The 24,413-nt window shown below is 30.9% G+C and overlaps 1 protein-coding gene across 4 annotated transcripts in view; it reads right to left on the minus strand.

Annotated features, from left to right (window-relative positions):
- The window catches only part of LOC134724703 (pro-neuregulin-1, membrane-bound isoform-like), a 52,029-nt gene that overhangs the window by 12,985 nt on the left and 14,631 nt on the right, over positions 1–24,413 (minus strand). For 3 of the 4 annotated variants that reach the window (XM_063587880.1, XM_063587879.1, XM_063587881.1), the window contains exons 2-5: positions 21,327–21,501; positions 20,065–20,174; positions 3,848–3,931; positions 1,464–1,566 (exon numbers count right to left, since the gene is read on the minus strand). In XM_063587880.1, the coding sequence (XP_063443950.1) occupies positions 1,464–1,566; positions 3,848–3,931; positions 20,065–20,174; positions 21,327–21,501 (472 nt within the window). Of the gene's footprint in view, positions 1–1,463; positions 1,567–3,847; positions 3,932–6,721; positions 6,935–20,064; positions 20,175–21,326; positions 21,502–24,413 lie in introns of those variants that run through there. The other variant, XM_063587882.1, reaches the window with a different exon arrangement.

Below are 24,413 nucleotides of genomic sequence, written 5' to 3' on the forward strand. Positions count from 1 at the left end.
TAAAAGGGGGGGGTTCCAACTATATGCTCCTATTCAAATGCATAGATCGTCCAAAAAAAGGGGGTTCCAACCCCTGTTTTCTCCCCCTCCCTGAATCCGCCCATGATATAAAAGAAATCATTGAAATACAGTCAGTATTTTAGGAGGAGTTATGTCCCATGTTGAAGATGTTCTAGGAGGAGTTATGTCCCATGTTGAAAATGGTGTCAAGGACAATCAATTTACTAAGGACACTAAAAAAATAGTTTGTATTCAAAAATAAGAATTAAAATATTGCACAATGGCTTTAATAAGACAAAAAAAAGGTTCAAGGTTTCACTCAATTCAAGTCAGAATTTAGGAAAAGATCAGAATAAAAAGTGCATGAAAGTATGAAAGACTATAACGATTGTATGTTCAAAACACGGATGTATAAAAATTCACTAATAAATTTGATTAGGCAGAATTGAATTTTATCTAAGATGAAGTAACCAATAGTAATATTGATTTCGATACCACAAAACTGTGAATGAATTGACCAATTAACCAACTGTTTTATGGTTTTAATTGTACACAATGTAATGAAAAATCCTATAAAACAGAAAACTTCTACTGTTTTTTTAAATGTCTAATTTCAAACCACAAAACCACATTGTGTGCTATGTAGCGATGAAAATTGTCATCCAAAGCTAGGAAAATTCCTAAAAACTTAAAAATAAAAAATACCCATGTTTAATGCTATGACTTCAAAACACCATTTACAAGTTAATCTACCTATTGTGTCTCAAGAATTTAAAGACTACCTTATAAACAGACCCAGACTACAAAACTAGTACAAAATACAGTCAATAAATAATATACCATCTGACAGAAAAATATCATCCAAATGTAATCATTTATGCTCAAAAGCAGGATTAGTTTGCACTGATAAGCAATAATTGGCTGTACATAGCAATGGTTTTAGGGTAGATAAATTGTAATGGATAGGAAAGCATGAAAGTTTTATTGATAAAGGTATAAAAGCTGCATATGTCTAGGTTTTGTTTATTGGCTAGCTTTGTCACTTAACACAGACACAACAATATGATCAATAGACGAGGAGCAATGGTAATTAGGTGATCATGATTATACTAACTATCAGAAAGTCATGGATGCCACATCAGAATATTAGAATTTCAAGAGTTACGAATCAAAAATTGAATCAAAACCCACAAAAAATGAGAGAAAAAACCTGCATGAATCACAACTGAGCTCTCATGAAAGCCAAAGTTTTATCTTAACATAACTTTTTCAAATTTTTTTTCAAAAAAAATTTTTAAGATTATATTAAAAGATAATCCAAAAAAAATAGGAATCTGTTAACATAATTTTATCAGTTCTAATCCAGAATGTTTTAATTTCAACAGAAATCATCAATTTTACAGCTTATAAAAAGTTTTTATCATTAAACTCTTTAATTAAGATATTGGTGCAAATACACTTACCGGCATCTTGGTATCCCTAAATCTGCAATGATTTCGCATGTACCTCCATTAAAACATCTGCCATCATGTTTTGGTGGACATTTATAAAATAATGTTGGTGTCACTGAAAGTACATAACAACACAGTTCTTTTTATTGTTGTTGAATAAGCATATATATATTCGAGTTTGGTCAACTCGAGAGTAGCCAGTTTTAATTGTAACATATTATATGTTATTATTATATTTAACTTTGAGCAGCATATACCGAGTATGCTACAACTCTACAGCCGTAAAGCACTCCACTTAATTAAGTATTGAAGCTTTGCTTGACTGGGCAACAATAGACCACCCTTATCTTGACTCTGGAGGAAAAGGAAAAACTTTGGTTGACCGCTCTAACGACTATAGTTAAGCTCATGTTCATGAGGCTGTGCCTAGTTGGAACCTTATCAGTAATTTTCTTCAGATAAATCTTAGCTTTTTGCATGTAGAGTTTTGTATTGATGACTGATCAATGGTAGTCTGAGTTATTCACAATTTTTCTTGACTCATGGTGAACCAGCATTTGTCAAACATTTTAGAGACTTGTTCTTTGTTTAAGGCCATAAGACATGTTTGCATTTTACACCTAGCATCAGACTTGTGCATCAGACATTTGTTCTTATTCTGTGCAAATTAATCAAAAAGAAATGGCTATCAGTATATAAATGTTATGAAAGTCTGACAATTTCAAGTTTTTGGTTATTTAAAGACTCATACCGGTAATTTCACACTGCCCTGTCAATGAATAAATTAATATAAGCACATTTAAAATTCCAACAATGTTCCTAAATTGAGATACACGGTCTTCCTTTTAAACATGATTAAGAAACATACTTTAGTCATTACTTAAAAATAATGATAAATTAGCCCTTAAGTCAATCCCCACCCAATAGGAAAATAAAAGAGTCAAAACAAAGATGCTTTATTTCAATTTTTCTAGCCATCAGATTTGTGTCTGCTTATCTATATATTTAATAAAGAAGGTAAATTTGACATTTTAATTCACCTTGAGTCAACATTCAATAAAACTGAATGAATAGTTTAAATATGTAAAGTAACACTCGGGTAGGCGGAAGCATATAGTACTCTGCATTCTAAATGACACCCCCGCCCGCAAAATATTCAACAGACTTTTATTTTTATAACATTAAAAACTAAAAATAAGTTCATATAAAAGTCGTAACTTGCTCATGTTACCATAAACTGATTCACAGCACAGGTATTCAAACGCTGGTTCAATAATTTCCAGGTTTAACATTTTATGTATCAATTTTTAGTCCAAGATAAACAATTTCTGTTTTAAAGGTTTAATGTATCACTCTTTTAAGTCCAATATAAACAGGTTAAGATATTTTTAATATTTTTCATCTTAAATTTACGTATCTATTTTTTTTTTAAATTTCATTATTTAAATTTTAGGTCTGTTATTTCTATTTTTACCTATTTTTTTTATTTTTTTTTATTTTTTTTTTTATCTTTTTCCACCTTTTAATTCATTTTCCTAGCAATTTCATAACAATAAACAATTTAAATGGGAAAAAGCCTCAAATTACTTTTGACTAATAATTTGAAAAACAATTAAAATGAAAATGATCTTAGTATTTTATGCGTTTAAGAGAATTTATTTGCATGTTAACATGCAACAATGCTGCTTAAAGTTGACTGAATTATATATAATCTATAAAAATCTACAAAAATCTGCAGTAGTAGATATGTGATCACTTTAGGAACATTAAAAATAAAATTCCCTCTAAAACTCATTCATGCCCACCGTAACATTACATAAATCCAATTTCAGGTATTACCATTTTGGTCAGTGGTCCAAACCTGTGAATGAATAATGCCAACTACCAATGTTTATAAACAATAGTATGTTTGCCAATTCTAAATAATAATATGTTATTGATTCTGTAATTAGAGATCCCCTTTTAAGTAGGCTTTCTTAGGATAATTGTGTTAAGCATATTTCTTTTGATACCATCAGTTATTCTTCACTAAAAATTGATTAAAATGCCGATTTTTCACTGTAAACATTCTCTGTGCGGACAAAAGACGATTTTGTTCGGTCCTTAGAACCAGACTCTACAATTGACAAAGGGAAGTAATTTGTTGAAAAACTGTGAAATAACGGATTCAAATCAGTAATTGGCAAATGGACTATTGACAGCTAACTCTGCTGTTTTTTACAATGAAATATCATATATTGCAGCATTTTATTATGGAATCTTAAGATATATAGATCTTAATGTAATATTGACAATGATTGATGCACCTGCAAATACAAATTAGGAAAAAAAACAGTATAAGTGCACAAAATAAAACAAAACATGAAAGAAAATACTCTAATGACAAGAATACTTACCCTCATTTATTTCAATGGCTGGTTTTTGTGTTGTAGTTTTCTTAGGGTTTTTATTCTTAGGAGGCTTTGTAGGTTTTTTCTTGACTGTACAGTTATGAAATAAAAGAAATAAGCATAGTGCAGACAACATAAAAAAATAATAAATTTTCATGCAGTGCCAAAAGAATATTTGATGATAAAATTAATGTATTCATGTCACAATTTTTGTTTAACTGTCATCAAATATTCATCATAGCTCTTCCACTAAAACATAAAGAAGAAATAAAAGTAAATTAAAGTAACTCCATCAAAGTGATTTCCAATTCGAGGTCAAATCTGTTGGGTTTTTTTCAGCCCCTAAAATTTTTAAAGCTGATCCCCTCCCCTCCACCCCACCTCCCTTTGAAAATCCTGGATCTATAAATGCAAAATGACATTGTCTTTGTATTTGAATTCAAATGCTACTGTTATTAAAGAAAAACTTTACCCAAGAAAAGAATATAAAGCATAAAATAAACCACTAATTAAAGCCAAAAAAATAATAAAATAAACAAATTTTATAACTGATAACAAGGAATTGTGCAGCAAAGTTCACTTTATACTGAACCAGACAATAATGAAACAAATAATATGCCACCCAAGAACCTGAAACCACAAAGCCGTAGCAGGTTAACACCCAATATCTGCTGGGCACGTGTACGGTGTTGTCTTCTCCGTGCTTCATTTACTAACAATACACCACCAGACATTACATAGTCTGATTACCTTCTTGTAATGTAATGCACTGATGTACTTTCCTTCCGTAAAAACTAATTAACGATCTGAGTAATAGCGAACTTAATCTTTTCAGAGTCTGTTTTAATGGATAAACGGTCAATCAGTGCTTATCTTCATTTATATATCGGGAACACAATGGATTACTGGACATTTATTTCCTCCCTATTGTTCCGCTATTCTGAAACTTAGTGTTTACGTCTAAGTACTAGAAACCCAGACTTACATAACAATAACAGATGAAATAACTTCTACTGACTAAAATAACAATAAGAGAAGTATCTTTTACAATACAAAAAAGTCAACAAAATTTAGTGGATGCATATATAAAGGGATCGCCACACAATAATTTTGGATTGAAGTGCAACAAATTAAATGCACATTGTTCAATAATGCAAGATAATTGCACTGCAGAGTCTGCAGGAAATTTGTAGTTAAAATGCAAATTAATGCAGTAATGGACCTCCAATATGTTAGCCTGTAAAATAAACTCAATTTTCATAATCCTTTGTTGAATTAGGAATCAAAGTTGGTAATCATTAAAAGAGAAAGTGGAGGGATAGAAATTCAGAGCAGTCAAAATATTCAAGGGAGATAACCGCCATTGTTAAAAAGTAATTGTCTTAAAATTGACCTTCTTAGTGTGTGTGCCTCCCCCATTGTATTAAAAATGTCTTTGTAGCTATTTAGACATCATATATTGTGAACTTGTCATGTTAATCTGTGTATGCTAGCAAACAAAGATGAACTAGATTTCATTGAGATGGGAGCCATCTCTTTGGGCCCCGCTGTCAATAATGTGGGGTAAATAAGTTGTATGGATAATCTGATATGAAGCATTATTTGGAAGTTATTACATAGTCTCACATGTGATTTTAATCTAAGATTTTAAGTTAAAACTGATAAATATTCTCAACTTACTTTCATAGTATAATAGTGATATGACTGCATGATGTGAACTCATTGTTGACTACTCTAAGGTGACTTCTGGATATATGGATTGATGTTTGAACAATGTTTAAAGATGCTGCCCAATTGATATTTGTCACATATTTTTAGAATTATGCCTTCAATATATTATGACCCACCAAGTATAAAGTATGAAATATTAACGGTTCTCGAGAGGTAAAGCGGACACAATTTGTTAAGAACAACGAACGGATGGACAGACCAACGGACTGACCTTTGACCTAGGATGCATACATTATGACACATTTAATATATATGTTAAGTTGAAAATGTTTGTCAGGTATAAAGTATGAAATAATAACAGCTGTCCTCTGAAAATATAGTGTGGATCAAATTTGTTAGCGATGGACAGACCAACAGACAGACAGACCTTTGACCTAGGAAGTGGTACATACATCATGACACACCCTCTGGTGTTGGTTAAAATGGATGTCAAGTATAATATTTGAAATCATAATGGTTCTCAAGATATAGAGCGGACACAATCTTCACAACAGAACACAGGGTTGTCAACTGAAACCAAAGTTTTTTTGACGTTGACCTGTGACCTAGGAAGTTGTACATACATCATGACACGCCCTCTGGTGGTGGTTAAAATGGATGACAAGTATAAACTTTGAAATCATAACGGTTATCTAGATATGGAGCGGACACGATCTTCACCACAGGACACGGGGTTGTCAACTGAAACCAAAGGTTTTGACCTTGACCTTTGACCTAGGAAGTTGTACATACATCATGACACACCCTTGGGTGTTGGTTAATAATCATGTTAAGTATTAAGTATAAAATCATAACGGTTATCTAGATATGGAGCGGACACGATCTTCACCAAAGAACACAGGGTTGTCAACTGAAACCAAAGTTTTTGACCTTGACCTTTGACCTAGGAAGTTGTACATACATCATGACACACCCTCTGGTGGTGGTTAATATACATGTAAAGTATAAAGTATGAAATCATTATGGTTCTCTAGATATGGAGCGGACACGAAAGTGTTACGGACGGACGGACAGACGGACGGACAGACGGACAGACGGACGGACGGACGGACGGACGGACAGACTGATCACTATAGGGCGACCCGCCTTTTCGGCGGGGCCCTAACTATTGCAACATCAATAAATGTTCATGAAATTGTTATTGCATACCTGAAATGAATTTACGAACTTCAAAAAAACAAGTGTGTTCCACAATTTTAGTTCTGTTTCTTCCAAAGTCTTCATTTGTGTTATTGCCATTGTCAGTCTTATTCTGTTGTTCATTGAATTTAAAGGTTCTTGTAATGTTCATAACTGATTTAGTAATAATCTGTTGCATTGCACCCATTTTCCTTCGGCCCGCAGAGAATTTTTTTAAAATATATACCCGATCAACATGGCCTTTACAAATGTTAAAGTTACTTGTCACCTGTTCGGCTTATAATCTTAATCACTGATTTAATAAATCTAAATAAATATGCTTATAAATCAACAATTACAGGAATGTACTTAAATCATTCCAGAATTCTAATCCCTTGGTTTCAAAATACATTATACATATTGTACTGTTAAAATTTTTGAAACGTTTTGTTTTAAGAAATTTACGGTTTACAAAATACTTTATATGATATGGGTTTATTAAAAAGGAATTGTTTTATTAAAGTAAAAAATTTGAATAAAGCTTAAGATTTCATTTGAATAGGATTGTGTCAGAGCAGAAATAATGTAATTAAGTTGAACTTGGTTAAATGGAAAGTTTGTTTGCATCCCAACTCTGAATCATGAAAAACATGATTTGAATTTGTTTACTAATAATGACTTGCTTATTTGTCGAATTCTTTTGATTTATTTCTGATAAAATTTGGTGTAACATATTCAGCCTTTAAGGTATGCGTATTTATAACCACATGATAGGGCAGATATTTATTTTCAACATGGTTTTTATTTATTCGGGACACACCTTCAATAGAATTCTATTAATCAATAAAAATCGGAAATACACAATGTCCAACTGTATAAGGTACTTTGCTTTTAAATATTTGAATTAATCTAAATATGGCCCTGTTAATTGTTTTTGAGACAGCAAACCATCACAAATTACCTAGAAATTTAGGTCTGATTTAAGTTTGGCACTATCCTATAAGATAACAAAGTTACTTAGAGGACACAGATTAGAAGAAGACCTAGAACAGTTTGACCTTTTTTTTGAAAGTCACAAAGAATTTGATCAACAATAGACATGAATTTTTGTGACACTAAACACAGCAATATAGATTTTCAACATAATTTATTACTAAGCTAAAATGTACCTCCATTTATTTATTTTTATGTACCTCAACTCCTTCCTCTTTTCCTTTATATTATCATGTTATCAACAGGTTTTTTCCCCATTTTTTTCATTTCTATTGTTGCATGTTTATTTTGCTTATATGCAGAATTCCTATTTGATTTCTTGTGCTCATAAAATGATTCTGATGTCTACATAATTGTGAAACTTAATTACTTCTTAATTAAGTGTCTAAAAAAATCAAAATTATTAGGTTTTCCAAATTTTAACAAATCTCTGTTTGAAACTAGGTAATACAGAAAATTAGATTGGTTTCAGCTTTTTAATTAGTTCATAATACTAAAAAATCTTCTTTTGACCTTGACCATGTGAATGATCTAGTTTAACAAAATAAATTCTGCACTAAGATTATAAAGAATTTTGTTCATCAAACATTATGAATGAATATTAATCTACGATCAAAGAATAACTTAAAACATTACATAACCAATTTTTTTTAAATGTTCATTTCTAGACGAGATTAAACTGTGAGGCTATCAGTCAAATGGATCAGACTAACAGATATTCAACTGTTTTATCTGCACAAGGTGGTTAATTAAAAAAGTTTGATATTTTGGATGCATTTCAAGTTTTAAATACGTTCAAACAATTTTGATTGAATTACCAAATTGAAGATCAACATGAAAAAGATGGCAATCGGCACTTAATAAACGTAAACGGGACATCATGATGCTCTTCCATTAACCAATCATTTGATAGTCTGCCAATATTTCATGATCAAGTGTAATTTAATTATAGTTCTTTTTATGGCAGTTCAGGAAATTGTTTAAAAATCGTCTTATTATCCTCTCTTATTCAATTTTATTTAGTCGTTAATTATGGCGCTATCAGGAAACATCTAATCAGTATACCGACCCAGCAACCTAACACATTCACCGATCGAGCAACCTTACACGTTCACCGTAATGACCAATATATAAATATCGATATCTACATGAAAACCTACTTCCACAGGTGTAAAGGATTAGTACGATTGTTGATCTGAATGTATACAAAATGATTCCAGTAAAAAAACTACCAACAAAAATCTAACCACAAGGTCTAACAGGGGATATTAACAACGATTGTCATTCACTAAAGATTTGTGGTTTAACCTTTGTGTTTTTTTAGTTGCTTTGTTATGATGGTTATACCCCCAAATGACCTTAGTTGTTTAAATCCCCTTCATTTGGACTCTTGTATAATAGTTGGCAATAATATCATATCTCAGGTCTTCTTACTTTTATTTTCATTCATTAGCAAAAAGAATTCCATAAACAACAGCAAAACATTTATAAATATGACCTTTGACCTGACAATCTATCTACAAACAATTAAGCATAAAGTTCAAAGATAACTTATTTGATTAATTGATTGAATGATTGGTGTTTAACACCATTTCATCATACATTTGCAATGGTGTTACAAGAACAACTGCACTTTTCCTAGGTTCAAATGTATGTACCAAGGTTTAGAGTATAATGATGAAATATTTTCATAACTTTCATAATGTGTGTTTACCAGGGTTGGGAGAATATTTTCTTAACTTTCATATTTTATGCAAGCTACTATTCCAAGGTTCTCTAAGAATACTCCTTCTGTAGATATGGAACTATAGTACATATAACTTCTGTCTAAAAAACACAAAATTAAAATACGAATATAATACAGTTTTATATCCAAGGTCATTGAACTTTTGAATTCAAGTTAATAGAAGGTTGAATATTGCAGAACGATAAAAAAAACACTTTCCAGCATGGCTACCTGTTAGTAATGTTTACTTCTGTTGAAATCATTACTAATCGATGTTTATACCATTACAGTCTTTGTGGTTTTTGTGCTACTGAACATTAATTTCATGCTTTACCCAGAACAATTATTCTGTTTTTTCAGTAATTATTATAGGTGATACATCTTTGTGGAATACTAAAAGATCTAAAATGAACAATCAGGCTGAGTGCTTCTTAATAATTAATACTCTTTAGTATGATGAGTCTGTTCTTAAATCCAAATAAAAGAACAATCAATCTTTCAGCTTAAGTAATTTTTATAGTGCTCTCTTGCAAAGAAAAAAATAAAGTTTTTGTCAATAGATATAATTGCTGGTACTTTACGACATAAGTAGAACACTTTGCAATGTTTGGGTGACATATTGTTGAACTTTTTCCTTCTCATACTTTCAATATCAGCCAAGTAATTTATCCTCTCAGAAACCAAAGTTAAAGTCATAACAACAAAAGGAAAAAAGATACTTTCAATGTAATTGATTCCCAAGAGCAACAACTCATTGAAGAGTGAAAACAAATATATATAAACAAATTAGTTCAACAAAGGCAGCAAAAGTATAGTAACTGCCAGACTTCCGTAACAAGGCATTTTAAATTTAGTCTTATTTGTAAACAAAACCTCTGCAAGAGAACATTTATAAATAGAACCAATGATCCCATTCTTCCATACGTTTTTTTTTTAGATACCAAGTACTGCTTTGTGGGGGTTCACCTAACGACATGTTATATCAAAATATCATAAAATATCTTCAATGGAGTCAACCGACACCAATCAACACATGGGACTAAAATATTCTAAATAAAACTTCCGAAATATTTAATATTAATATGATATCTCATTAGGAATAAAAGAATGTCCTACAAATAATCTAAAGGTCAAAGATCAGCAATAATTTAATTAAATGATTGGCTGTTGTAATAAAATCTGCTCAAAAGGGGAAAATAAGGCAAGAAAGGTCATACTATATTTGATCAACACAAGATCCTATTGAAAGGCAGGATATGCTTGAAACAATATACTTATAAAGACATGTGCTGATCTTAGGTCCTTCAGTACATAATTAATATAAACAAAGTACAAAATATCCTTGGTGTTAACTCTTGGCAGGTGGTCTATTCTTAAATGCATGGGTACAAAGCTTTCTTTTGAAAGGGAAACGTAAATTTAATAGAATTATTGTTTTACCTTCTAAAATATATGAAATAGCATCTGACTGCTTATTTGGCATAATTAATACTGCGAAATAGAATATATAGTTACAAAACTGTTCACCCTGCAAGGAATCGATTGACAATGAGAAAATTTTCACCAGAGACTAAAGACCATATGATGCAGAAATTAACAACTATAGCTCATTATACAGCCTTCCACAATGAGCAAAACCAATTCAGCGCAGTAAAGCTATAAAAGGCATCAAATAGACAAACTCTAAAAAATTCAAAACAAAAATTTTATGGCATGATTTATGTACCAACGCTTAAACAAAAAACAAATGATACAGTAAGTAACAAACGACAACCCAACAATCCAGGACTTGGAACAGACATACAGAATGTGGCAGGGTCTTATTTATTTGTTTTAGAATATTGTCTATTTTTTCAGCTTCTGATAGATCAATAAAATTCAGAGAAATATAGATTACATATTTACACATCAATTAGACAGCTAACAAATTACATTATAATATTATATTTCTTATACAAACATTATGATACCTGATGAAATGCAATTAGCAGTGTTTGTTTTCACTTAAACATCTCAAGCTATATTTCATATGAAAAGCAGAAGTTTTGGAGAAAATATTTTCTTATTAGCAAGGAATAAATGGAGATGTAATGTTAATTTGTTTTCACCTTGCACATGTGTAATATTTGCGGCTGGACATTAAATGAGCAAATATATCGATCAGTAACATAAGCCAAAACTAAAACAAAGATTTAAAACAACTACACACGACAAATAAATTGTTACAAAATATATTTTCATTTCTATTTCTTAATGCAACTCTCAGTAATACATTATCTTCTAATTGTTTTAATTTATGCATTTTATGGAAGATTCTTTTTGATAATTTTACACCCATTGTTAATTACCCAAAGACTAGAAAACAATATGACACTTCAGGTACATTTCATTGTATATTTGTGTATGAAAGGTACTATGGACACGTCTTTTACCATGTATTGTATTTTTCCATGTGTAGGGGGTCCTGGGCTCAGTGTTCAATGAAAGAGACATGTTATTTGATCTTGTTTTAGTTGTTGTAATGTAACAATTTTGTCTCTGTTGGGGTTCTCACACCAGTATTTGTTGTCAGACAAGTAAAATCTTTTATTATACAAAACTACTTTCCCTGATTTTAAGATTTGCTGTCTGTGAGGTGAAATTCTAACCAGTTATTTCAATGTTGACAAAAATTCTGCATAATCATGATTTGAAATTTGAGCTTTTACTTAAGTTAAATAACGACCTTAATGATATTTAAAAGTATTAAAAGTCACAGTATAAAATTACATATGAAAATCATAGATACCCATGGTATTTATTCCAAGAAGTAAAGAATCTATATGTAAGAGTCAAATTTGTCTAATCTTTTAAATAAATTTTTCAGACAGGCATTAGGTATGGGGAGACTGTTGAAATATTAATTATTATTTTTCTCTCTCTAATACTCATTTTCATAAATTTTTCATCCTATGATCAACATATAAAGCTAGGCATTTTGTAATATACTTCAAGATTAACAGTAAATTAATTGAGTGGAAAAGTTCAGAATGATTGAAGTTGCTAAGGAAGCATAATGAATGAAACACAAACCAAAAAATATTTAGCTTATTTTTTGTTACCCCCCCCCCCCCCTTTTTTTTTTTATTAAATTCTGACAATATCCAATCAAAACAATAATACAAACGAAATTGCAAGTAAATAATCTGCTTTTGTACTAAACTAAACATAAACAAATTCATAAAGCCACTTAAACCACAATATAAACAAGTATATTAGTGGTAGTACATTATACTTATCTAGTACTTATTACAGTACTAATGTTTGTACTGGGTGAACCTTAATCTACTTATTTACGCATGTTAGTAGAAACCAGTGGTCTTTGTACTGTCAGCAATGAATTAATACTGAAGGATTACTGTTATGAAATATTTAATCTGGAAAAAAAGTCATTGTAATCTTCTGAATTATTGGTAATAGGTATTTTCATTAATCAAAATCTAAGCCAATAAATGCTGTGCAGCGGTTAAGGGAGAAGTGGCATATCCATGGGAGGGTTCCCCGGGTTGGAACCCAACTTTTTTATTGGATGATCAACGCATTTGAATGGGGCATATGGTTGGAAGCCCCCCTCCCCCTTTTGGGAGACCCCCCCTGGGAACCCCTCTTTTTCTCCTGTGTTTGGAACCCCCTTTTAAAATAGCTGAATCTGCCCCTAGGGCAGTTAGTTTAGGAATATAATTTTTTTAACATTAAAGCATCCAAATAATATTTTGCCTAAATTGTTTAATATTCTAGATCATTTTTTCTGAATTAACCTGTCGGCCCACCCTCCTTTAAAAAAAATAATGAGTTTTGTTAATTAACAGTGGCAAATATTTAATTCTTATTCAGGAAGAACTTATAACACATCACAGATCCAAAGACAAATATTTTAAGGTCAATTAATACCCTAGTATACCAAACATTTTCATAAAAAGATATATCTATTTACTAGTAATTAAAAGAGTGTTTATATCCTACCACCTTGACCCTAATTATGACAAATAATGTGCTTTATTTCACTACACTCCAGGATCTCTTAAAGAATATAAACATCTAAACTAGTAACCCTTTGATCACATAGTTTCCATGGTCTGCGCTGCAGCACTGCAATGTATATTCATCACTTAAGCCTAATTTTGTATATAAAGGTGCTTATCATTAACACATTGTAAGTCAACCCATCAGGTAGAATTCTGGGACATCTCTGTGCACTTATACTAGATACAGATCTCATAAAGGCCTTTCTTACTTCATATATAAACTTTTAAAAGTATATTCTTAATGGTTGAATATTTTTTTTTATCTTAGATTCATCTATTTGGGTTCCTGTCTGCGGCACTGCATGGTTTATTGAAATTTCCATATTTGGGTTAAAAAGGAGTAGGTCCGGTAAGAGCCCTTTTTGGCCCCAAAATATAGCAGTTTTACAAAATTGTTTAAATGTAAACTTTTAGTTATTTATTAAATAGTAGAATGATTCTGCTACATAAATATTGGCTGTTTTTGGCAATACAATGCACATATATTGAGTACTAGCACCATTAAGTCATGCTAAATTACTGAAATCATCAAAATTCAAGCATTTTAGTTAATTTTTAGACGGTTTCCGTGTAAAATGAAAGTGGCCGCATCCGTGTTCATCCAAAATATTAACATGGAAGTTGTATTTGATGATAATACATAACATATATAAAGATTGAGGATGAACACGGATGCGGCCACTTTCATTTTTGACAAAAAACATCTGAAAAGTGAAATTTTTTCGCATATTTGATAGATTTTTCATATTTTAGCTTGAATCGGATCGTTTTTTGTGACTAAATGAGTTAAAATCTTTTACAAAAAATAATTCATTCAAATGAAATAGACACAGTGTTTAAAAAGTGGTCAAAATCTTTCGTCAGATAAAACTGAAATTTGAGGCCAAAATCGGTCCTTACCTACTCCTTTGTATAAAAAGTATAATTTTTCTAAAACTATCAATCATGAAAAGGATTTTGTATTTGTTGATATCCTTTTAAAAGGTCCAGCAAAACCAAAGACTGAACCAGAAAGGCTATAAAATATGGGTTACATGGCAGCACGTTTTCCCTAAGACCGCTGACTTCAAAGCATATAAGTTAGAATAAACGTAAACAAATTTGGTAATTATCCTGACAAGCCTGTTTGTTTACTGAATTGAAGAGTATCTTATGTAATTATGTCGTACAAGAATCTGCAAGTTTAATCAGTTTAATTGTATTCGATAATTGAATTTACTTCAAATAGATTTTTCACATTTATTTTGGTAGTTCCAGTGTATTTCAGTCACCGCAGAATGTGTTTGAATGTTATTTTTCTTCAGATTTTGTACCATTATCAAAGGCTTTGGTGGTCTCTGCTAAGTAGTTTATAAAGAAGTGACGTGATTCTATATTTAATCCTCTTTCTAAATCATTTCTACACAAAATAACAAGCAATTGAATTGAATTATTGTTGAACAAGTTTTGAATATATAAATGACCATAAGAGAATGCATTTGTCCCCCTAATTTGTCCGGCTATTTTTATACAATAAAAAATAGAGTTTGTATCAAAGCAAGAAATAACTACATCTCTTATCTTTAGCTGCTGTTTCAATTTTGTTAAAAAATTAAAATGAAAATGGGGAATATGTCAAAGCGACAACAACCTGACCAAAGAGAAGACAATGGCAGAGGGCCACCAATGGGTCTTCAATGCATCGAGAAACTCCCAAACCTGAAGGTGGCCTAGCTGGTTCCTAAATAAAATTCTGTACTAGTTCAGTAAAAATTAACTACATTTTCTTTCAAATTCAAGCAAATCTATGAAAATATCTTAAACAGAGCAAGTAATGCTTAGAGTTAAAATGAAGTTAAAAGTGAAGTTTTACAAAGAAACATAAAAGTAAAAGACAATCCAAACAGAAGTTAGAAAGTTCAAACATTTCTTAATATGACAATATATATGAAATCTTGAAGAATTTTTCAAACTGCTAGTAGTCTGTTGTTATTTATGTATTATTGTCATTTTGTTTATTTTCTTTGGTTACATCTTCTGACATCAGACTCGGACTTCTCTTGAACTGAATTTTAATGTGCGTATTGTTATGCGTTTATTTTTCTACATTGGTTAGAGGTATAGGGGGAGGGTTGAAATCTCACAAACATGTTTAACCCCGCCGCATTTTTGCGCCTGTCCCAAGTCAGGAGCCTCTGGCCTTTGTTAGTCTTGTATTATTTTTATATTAGTTTCTTGTGTACAATTTGGAAATTAGTATGGCGTTCATTATCACTGAACTAGTATATATTTGTTTAGGGGCCAGCTGAAGGACGCCTCCGGGTGCGGGAATTTCTCGCTACATTGAAGACCTGTTGGTGACCTTCTGTTGTTGTTTTTTATTTGGTCGGGTTGTTGTCTCTTTGACACATTCCCCATTTCCATTCTCAATTTTAATAAGGAATCAGTATAACCTTTAACAAGTTTTTGAAGAGATCAACATGAAAATATATCAGAAGTTAAATATTTCCTAACTGAAGAGTCCTCTTCTTACCAATCTTTCTTGAACATATTAAATATTCAGATTTATCTACGTTGTTTTCTTCCATGAACATTTTAGATGATGGCAAATTATTCTGTAGTTTGCTCTCTTTCAAATTTTTGGGTAAAACTGTAATGATTTTAATACATTTGTTGGAATCTATATACTAATTTAATATGGAATTTTGAAATGGCTAGGGGTGAGTGTACAAGGCCAGTGACAGTATAACTAACCTCCATGTAATTTGGTCCCTTATGGATAAGTTCTCATCGGAAATTATATCACATCTCCTTATTCTGTATGAAGTATTATTCTAAATTAAATATACAGTGTGAAAACTAACAAAGAAGCTCTCCCCAAGGTGTTCAACAATAAAATGAATTCACATAATGTCAGTTCATAGGATAATATCTACACTTCCATGTGAAATAGATATAGAAAGATGTGGTATGAGTGCCAATGAGACTGCTCTCTATTGAAGTCACAATTTAATTGTGAACCATTATAGGTCAAGGTACAGTTTTCAACACAGAGCCTTGGCTCACATCAAACAGTAAGAGCTGTAAAAGGCCCCAAAAAATTACTATTGTAAAACCATTCAAATGGGAAAAACAACGGTCTAATAATCCATGTAAAAAAACAAGAACGAGAAACACTTATGAACCACATCAACAAACGACTACTACTGAACATTCTAATGCAACAATGTTTGTAACGTTCATTTTGATTGGATAACGTCACTTATATACGATGGCATCAATTGACAATTGATGCTATGGGACGTCGCGCAAGCGCAGACGACATATGACAAATTTTAAATACATGTTTTAACGTTGTTTTCTGTCAGTTTCATTAAAATGGAGATAACAATATTGTATTTTAAGCTCCGATGGATTCCTGACAAGACCATATTAAGTTGGGGGGAAAACTTAAAATTTCTACAAATCAAAAATTTTTTGCATTATTTTGTGAAATATCAAAAATAAGAGATACAGCATTTTTATTTTAATTCTTATGTGTAGTTTGTGTTTTATTCCGCAATAGATAGTTTAGCCAAATGCAAAAAAAAAAAAAAAAAAAAAAAATCTTTCTTAAAGTATGTTATGACCTATGCACCATCACCTATCCATTGGCGGATCCAGGGGACTATTCTGGGTGTTGGAACACCCCTTTTTTTGGCCAATCAATGCATTTGAATGGGGACATATAGTTGGAACACCCCCCCCCCTTTTTGTCCTGGGTTGGGACCCCCCCCCCCTTTTTAAAATGGCTGGATCAGCCCCTGCTATATTAACTTAATGGATATACAATCTTATACATTCATTTGTCTCTTAGGAAACTCAAGACAACTCTATCAAAATCAAGTACAGTTCTTAATGCAAATGTCAATTGTTTCTACTACAACTTAGATATAACTATTGATGTTTGCTAATTGTTTTATTTCAGATAATTATTTCTAACACAGAACTGTCATTAAGCTAGGGTTCAGACATTAGACTGGAGAAATTTGCACAACAATCAGACAAAATAATATTTTATAAAGGAGAACGGAATTGACACCTTATTCAAGTGTATAATGTATTTTTTTCAATTCCCAAATGTTTAATATAGACTAGAGTCAGTCTGAGCTGTTTGATAAAATTCTTTAAAAACAGGCTTTCATTATATCTTCTTAACTAAACAGTCTTGAAGTAACGTAAAAAAACAGCATCTGTCTGTATGTTCTTAGAGATACTCGTGTAAATATCATCTACGATTTAATATTAATATGATTATCCTGTCAAACATTAAACTGTGATTTACACGATTACATTTCATTAAATCCATCACCTGTTCTTGTTCAAAACCTTGAAAAGTGTAAAATATATGTTAAAATGTCTGTCTTATCTATCAAGGAAAAACTTACTCAATAAACTGTACCACAAAAATTCATGTTCAAATAACTCTACTGGTATCAACTACAAGTTTCTTACATTAAAATTTACAAGTATAAAGCCAATCTAAATTTAGCTGTTGTCGAAAAAACTTCTTTTTGAACATCAGCAACATTATAGTCCATCAATCTGAAAGTGGTCCGCTCGGGAGATTTCTAAAAGTGATGAAAACCAATAATAATGTTGGTTGAAAAAAACAAGTTCTGCATTAAAACCTCTTTTCTTCTCACTACTATTCTTCAAATTGCTTCTGAAACCTAAACCTTCAACAATGAGCAATATTCAAATTTTTCTAAAACTGTAACCAAGCAAGCTACTATAAATGTCAAAGGCACAATTACTACATAAGTAAGCCGTTTACCAAAACCAATAACAACAACGTCCAGTGGTAAATATTTGATGCATGTTGAGAACGACCATCAAGACTCAGGTCATCAAGACTCTGGTACATAAACCTAATTAGTATAATTGAACATGAAATAAACATTTCTTTCACCTCTCAACGAAAAAAAGTTAATTTTATATAACCTTTCAACTGAGATAGTTCTTTAATGTTCCCTGCTTAAGGCCTACTACTCTGCAATATGACACAACAAAGACTTCCAACAATATCTCATAAACTAATACATGTGTAATATCTTAAACTTATAGAATAAAATATAAATTATACATGTAGTCCAATATTTTTAAAAGTAGAAAAAGAATACACTGTCATTTTTTCTCTTTCATATTGATTTCTATTTTAAGAATTTAATTTAAGCGTAACTTTAAATATCGTACCATGATTTTAATGAAGTAAACATGCAAAGTAGAAGTTTATACGTGACTGCATAAATCACTTACGAAGGATATCAAAAGTACATAATAATATACTAAATGTCTGTCTCATTGCATCAAGTTTGCTATATTTGTATATTTATTCAACAATTCTTTCTGTCAATATCAAAAATAATATTATATTCATAACTTCTATTTTGGTGTGCAGTCAAGCCTAAATCATTGCGTGATAGATTTGTGGAGACATGGAAAAGAGAATTGACAGTTTCCTTTTTTATAAGAAGTTATGTTTTATATGTATTTTGTTTTCAGACAACTGAATAGTAAAATACAATAGAATTACATACATATCAAATATGCTTACTAGTAATAGACAAAAATCAATTTCAACCGCCAACATTGCAGAAAATCCCTATAGTATTGCAAGACTAAACTAATTTATTTAAACAAAATGTCATATAGCTCAGTCAATCTATATTGTGCATTCAATATAAAAATACCATGTGGTGTGACTGTTAATGAGACAACTATCTTGACCACAGACTAAAGGACGGATGTAAACAACTTAAGACAGGCTGGCTTTACAGCATTAGCTACTGCTTATAACAACCCAATCACTTTCATTTGCAAAGTGTCTGTACAAAGTCGGAAGCATGGCAATCAATCATCACAACGGTTCCATTGATAATAATTTGAAAAGATTTATCCTGAAATTAGCAGCTTTATATGGACATTGATTTTTTTACTACACAGTTGTAGTTACATTTATTATTCCATATGTTTACAATAAAATGATGTGAGTAAATAACCGTGACCCATTATTGCTTATCAATGTCTTTTAAGTTCTGGTGGATAGTTGATTAATTGTAAATCATACACATCTCAACATTTTTATACTCATGAAAAAATACACTTTTTCCTACCTTAATGGGAGATTGCACCTGCTTGTCAGGAGTCTGGCCTCCTGAGTAGATTTCTAAATCTTAAAATAAAAGCCTTGATCCACCAAGAATTTAGCAAATTGATTACTAAAATTAGAGGGTGTCCAAATTTTATCAAAGATATTTACTTTTCAAATGGATTTACATGTGCTAAATTAAGCTTAAGTCCAAGGGTAAAAGAGATTAAGTGATATATCCAGCATTACTGTGGATTCGTTTATTTTCGTGGGTACCAATTTTCGTGGATTAAGAAAAACTTGCATATTCGTGGATATTTAATTTCGTGGTTTTGATGAAGTCTGCATACAAATCTATAGAAAATTTATCATTCATTGAACATTTAATTTCGTGGTTTAACTGTGCCCACGAAATCCACGAAAATTGGTATCCAACGAATAATAATGAATCCACAGTAACTCAAATACAGTTTGTAGTTACCTTCAATTTTGACTTCCTGTCTGGTTTTGCCAACCACATTTTTTGATTCACACACATATGTTCCACTGTCTGCTAGTGTGGCTTTCCTCTTCCGAAGAACAATACCACGTCTTTGAATGAAAAATATATATTTTAATGCTCTACTATGGCATAGAAAATAAAATAATGTTCAAGTTAATCAAATTCTATTCTTCAAAACACATCTACATGGAATGGTAACAAAACATCAAGAGAACAAGATCAACTAACATATAATACAAATACGGAATGCAATCTGCATATGAATATACTAAAAACTGGTTAAGGAGAGAGTCACTCTCTTAAAAGTATGTTAACTTTAATAACCAAACATCTTGACCATACCAAACTAACATATAGCAATATATACTTTTATCTTGTACATTTTAGGTAATATATAAAACAAAAGAAAATTATAAGGTTGTCTAGTTTATGGATACCCCAATTCATTTATCTCAACTTTATCTTTCTGTAAAATTTCCATATTCGATGTACTTTTATTGCTCAAGCAAAATCATAATTCTAAAAAATTTTGTTGACAGCAAGTATGCAATAATATTGGTTTATAGCATAATTTTTCAATTGTACAAGTTAGTCATTGCTATATATATGCTCAATGAAGCATCATTTCACCAATATTCATTGAATAACTTTTTAATTGTACAGCAAAGTTTTCAGAACTATTTTAAACATATCTTATCATTGATGACATATATTTACACTCCATGACAAAATATTGCCCACAAATTTTTTCATTACATTCTATATGAAATACATTGTATTATATGTATATTGTCCTTCCAAAAAACAGATTTAGCTGACTTTGTGGTTATGTTGACGGGGTCTTATCGGGGGGTCCCGATCCCGGATCCCACTTACTGTTTTGTCAGATTCCCGTATCCCGCTTACACTATGTATGTAAGCAATTCTCATTTTTGTCATTTCCCGGGTCCCGCTAGACCTATTTCCCGTTTTCACGACACAATAATTTGACTTTCACGTGTCACGCTTACAAAAAATCGGCAATCCCGCGTCACGCTTAGACCCCAATGAGACCCACGTTGAAGGCTGTACGGTGACCTATAATAGTTGTAAATTTGTAAGTCATTTGGTCTCTAGTGGAGAGTTTTCTCATTGGCAATCATACCACACCTTCTTCTGTATATGTAAACAACTCTAAATAAACTTTAAACAATTTGAATTACTGAAATATGAAAAAACATTGATAAGTCTATTATACTTACTTTGTTTTTTTAATAGAAAAGCCTTTTTTACTAGCTTTTATAACTTTGCCATTTTTCTCCCATAACATTTCTGGTGGCGGACGTGCTGATCGTATCCGACATGATAACTGAAATTTTCTGCCTTCAACAAATCTTTTCTTGTTCACTTTTATTGTTTTTAATGAAGGAGCTTTATCTGAAAGTACAAATGAACCATATTTATCAACTGACCAAAAATATAACTATGGCTCTGATGCCAAGGTCTAAAAAACTTGTGTAAATTCTACTAATTATATGTGTATATGGGCTTTTCATAATTTTACTTTTAAAGTTGGATGACTTTCAAAATGTTCAATAAGTAATGAATATTACTGAATAAAATAACATTAATACTATAATGCAACAACCTTTTATCAAAAGACATAAAGATGTGCCAGAAGAAATTTCAACAGGCCATTATTCAAACACATATCCTCTTGGCATATTAGGGATTATTCTATTTTTCATGTATAAAATAAAATTGAGAATTGAAATGGGGAATGACTGTCAAAGCGATAACAACCCAAACATAGAGTAGACAACAGCCAAAGGCCATCAATGGGTCTTCAATGTAACAGTATTCAGAATTATACAAGTTATTAAAAACTGGGAAAACTATAAAATTCTGTAATTATTTTCCCTATTTTCTAACAGAAAAGATAAATTTCCTCATATCTATTACAAACATGCTAATTTGTCAATTATTTTTTTGTTACTTTACTATGAAGATATTAAACACTGTCGCTTTCAATTCTTCAGTTTACGTGTAAGACTTCTTGGAAATTAACTATTTTTATCGAATTGTTGGTCAACACACATCCTTGAAATGAAACCTGTACCTATTTGAACTCATTCAAAGAAAATATTTTGCTCTTCTGTTTAAAGGACATGTTTAAATTAGATAAATGGTATATTTTGTAACTGTGATAAAGTATTATACAGTGTAACGTGTGTTATCTGACACACATGGGGACAGGGAAAAAATGTTGGATCAAGCAGAGAGTCCGATTACTCCGGTTTTTTTTTTGCAATGATAGGCATATTTTGGGACCATTAAAATGTATCAGTTAAAGCAGGATGTTAAAATGCTCAGGTGTCAGATTAGGCATGTTACACTAGTTCAAATTGATAAGGCATCAACAGTTTAACTTCTGTAGTCAGGAAAAGTCAATGTTCTTCTCTCTGTCAGATATAAATGGATGTAGGGACGGACTGCCTTAATACCCCCATCCCCCCTTTTTTGGGGGAACACGTCCAGACAGATATTTTTCCATGAATGACACTAAATATCAGACCAAAGAAGTCACTGAGTCTGACTATATGTATTTTTGTACCTTTTCAACTATTTTTCTTTTTTTTTTCTTTTAAAAACTGGCAACAAGACTTTTGAAGAAGAGAAAAACCAAAAAAAATAATTCCCTAAGCGCTTTAAATACTTTCATTGAGAAAAAATATCTTTAGTTATATATCACAATTAATGAATGAATATTACAAATATCTATTAAAGATCTCCCACGATTCATTGATAAGAAACAATTATATGATGACAAGTTACACAAGAACTGACAATAAAACCTGTCGAGATTTATGTTTACACTAATATATCATAGTATTAATTATCTTGTTAACATATCAACTAAAAACAGTAGCTGTGATAAAAACAAAATCGTTTGTCATCCCCTATAATGACAGAAAAACCTGAACAATTTATTTCACAGAGATAAAACCAGTCTAATAGTGGCAGAAATTAGCTGAAAATTTATTTCTTTTAGATACAATGATTCTATCATTATATAATATCTAGATAGATATGCAGCATAATATCTTTTGAAAAAGCTACATAACTCTGTCTCGAAAATTAAGTTTCATCATAATATAAGTTCCAAGTGGAAGAAAGATGCTGTAATATTGTTTCCACTGGAACAGATATTACAGTATTTGTTCCTTACGGAATAAAAGGTATACAATATTTATTCCGTAAGGAAGTTAGATATTATGGATTGTTTCCAGGGACTTTTTATTAGACCAAATATATGTTGACAACACAATTGTTCAGTGGAGTTATTATTTATCTTACAGTACTTATTTAAAAGACTTTGTTTTTTTAATTTGAATATTTTTTTTTATATCAATGTTACATAGAAAAAAAGGGGGAGTGATGTCCTGGAAGATGAATGATAAGTGCCAGTGATTAGAATTTATAAATTAAAGGAAGAAAAACGTAAATCAGAAACTAATGCATCTTAAGTAAACGAGCAGAACTATGCAATAAACTTCTACAGGCCAATTTAATATATTTTGACACTTTCTTACATCATTTCTAAATTTTACGTCATAAATATGATTATAACAACATGTATTCTTAAAGTGCATCCGTTATATTCTGACATCATCAACATGTACTTTTCATATTTTGCACTAAAATTAACAAAACAGAACTTAATCTACATTCAAATTTTTTTTGTTCTTAGAAAATGTTAGTTTGTACTTGTACTCTAGTTTTCAGGGAAACATGTTTCTTACTAAGACATCAGTACAAGTACTTAATTGCACTTTGAACAGTCATAATTATAAAAATATTTACTTTATCTGCCTCAGAGAAAAACTATAAAATCAAACACAAAATGATCAATCCTAAATACTTGTAAACAAAACTGGCAAAAAAAACCCAATTATTCATAAATTTAGTGCTTTGAGCTAACAGATGAGTACAAGTTATGTGAATGCAAAAATTTGGGTTTTTTTAACACTGGAATTTTATTTTGTTCTTTATTAAACCATCCTATTTACAGTGATTGATATACATGTACAAACATTTTTTTGAAAAATAGAAAGTTCAACAATTTTTTTTTATATCACATTTAAACATCTTACTTTAAAAAAATAAGTTTCAAAAAAGAAAAAAAAAACAACGGAAATTTAAAATGTAATTGCTGAGACTCTCCGAACAGCTTTAGATCAAACACAGTATTCCAGACTTTTAAATTGTATAGGCAGTACATATAGTAGACAAGTCAAACTGTTTGCTTGACTTTTATGTGTCTTCTATCTTTTATCTATACATATACT

Source organism: Mytilus trossulus, chromosome 7 (genome assembly GCF_036588685.1).
Source record: "Mytilus trossulus isolate FHL-02 chromosome 7, PNRI_Mtr1.1.1.hap1, whole genome shotgun sequence".
In the NCBI taxonomy this organism is placed as follows: domain Eukaryota; kingdom Metazoa; phylum Mollusca; class Bivalvia; order Mytilida; family Mytilidae; genus Mytilus; species Mytilus trossulus.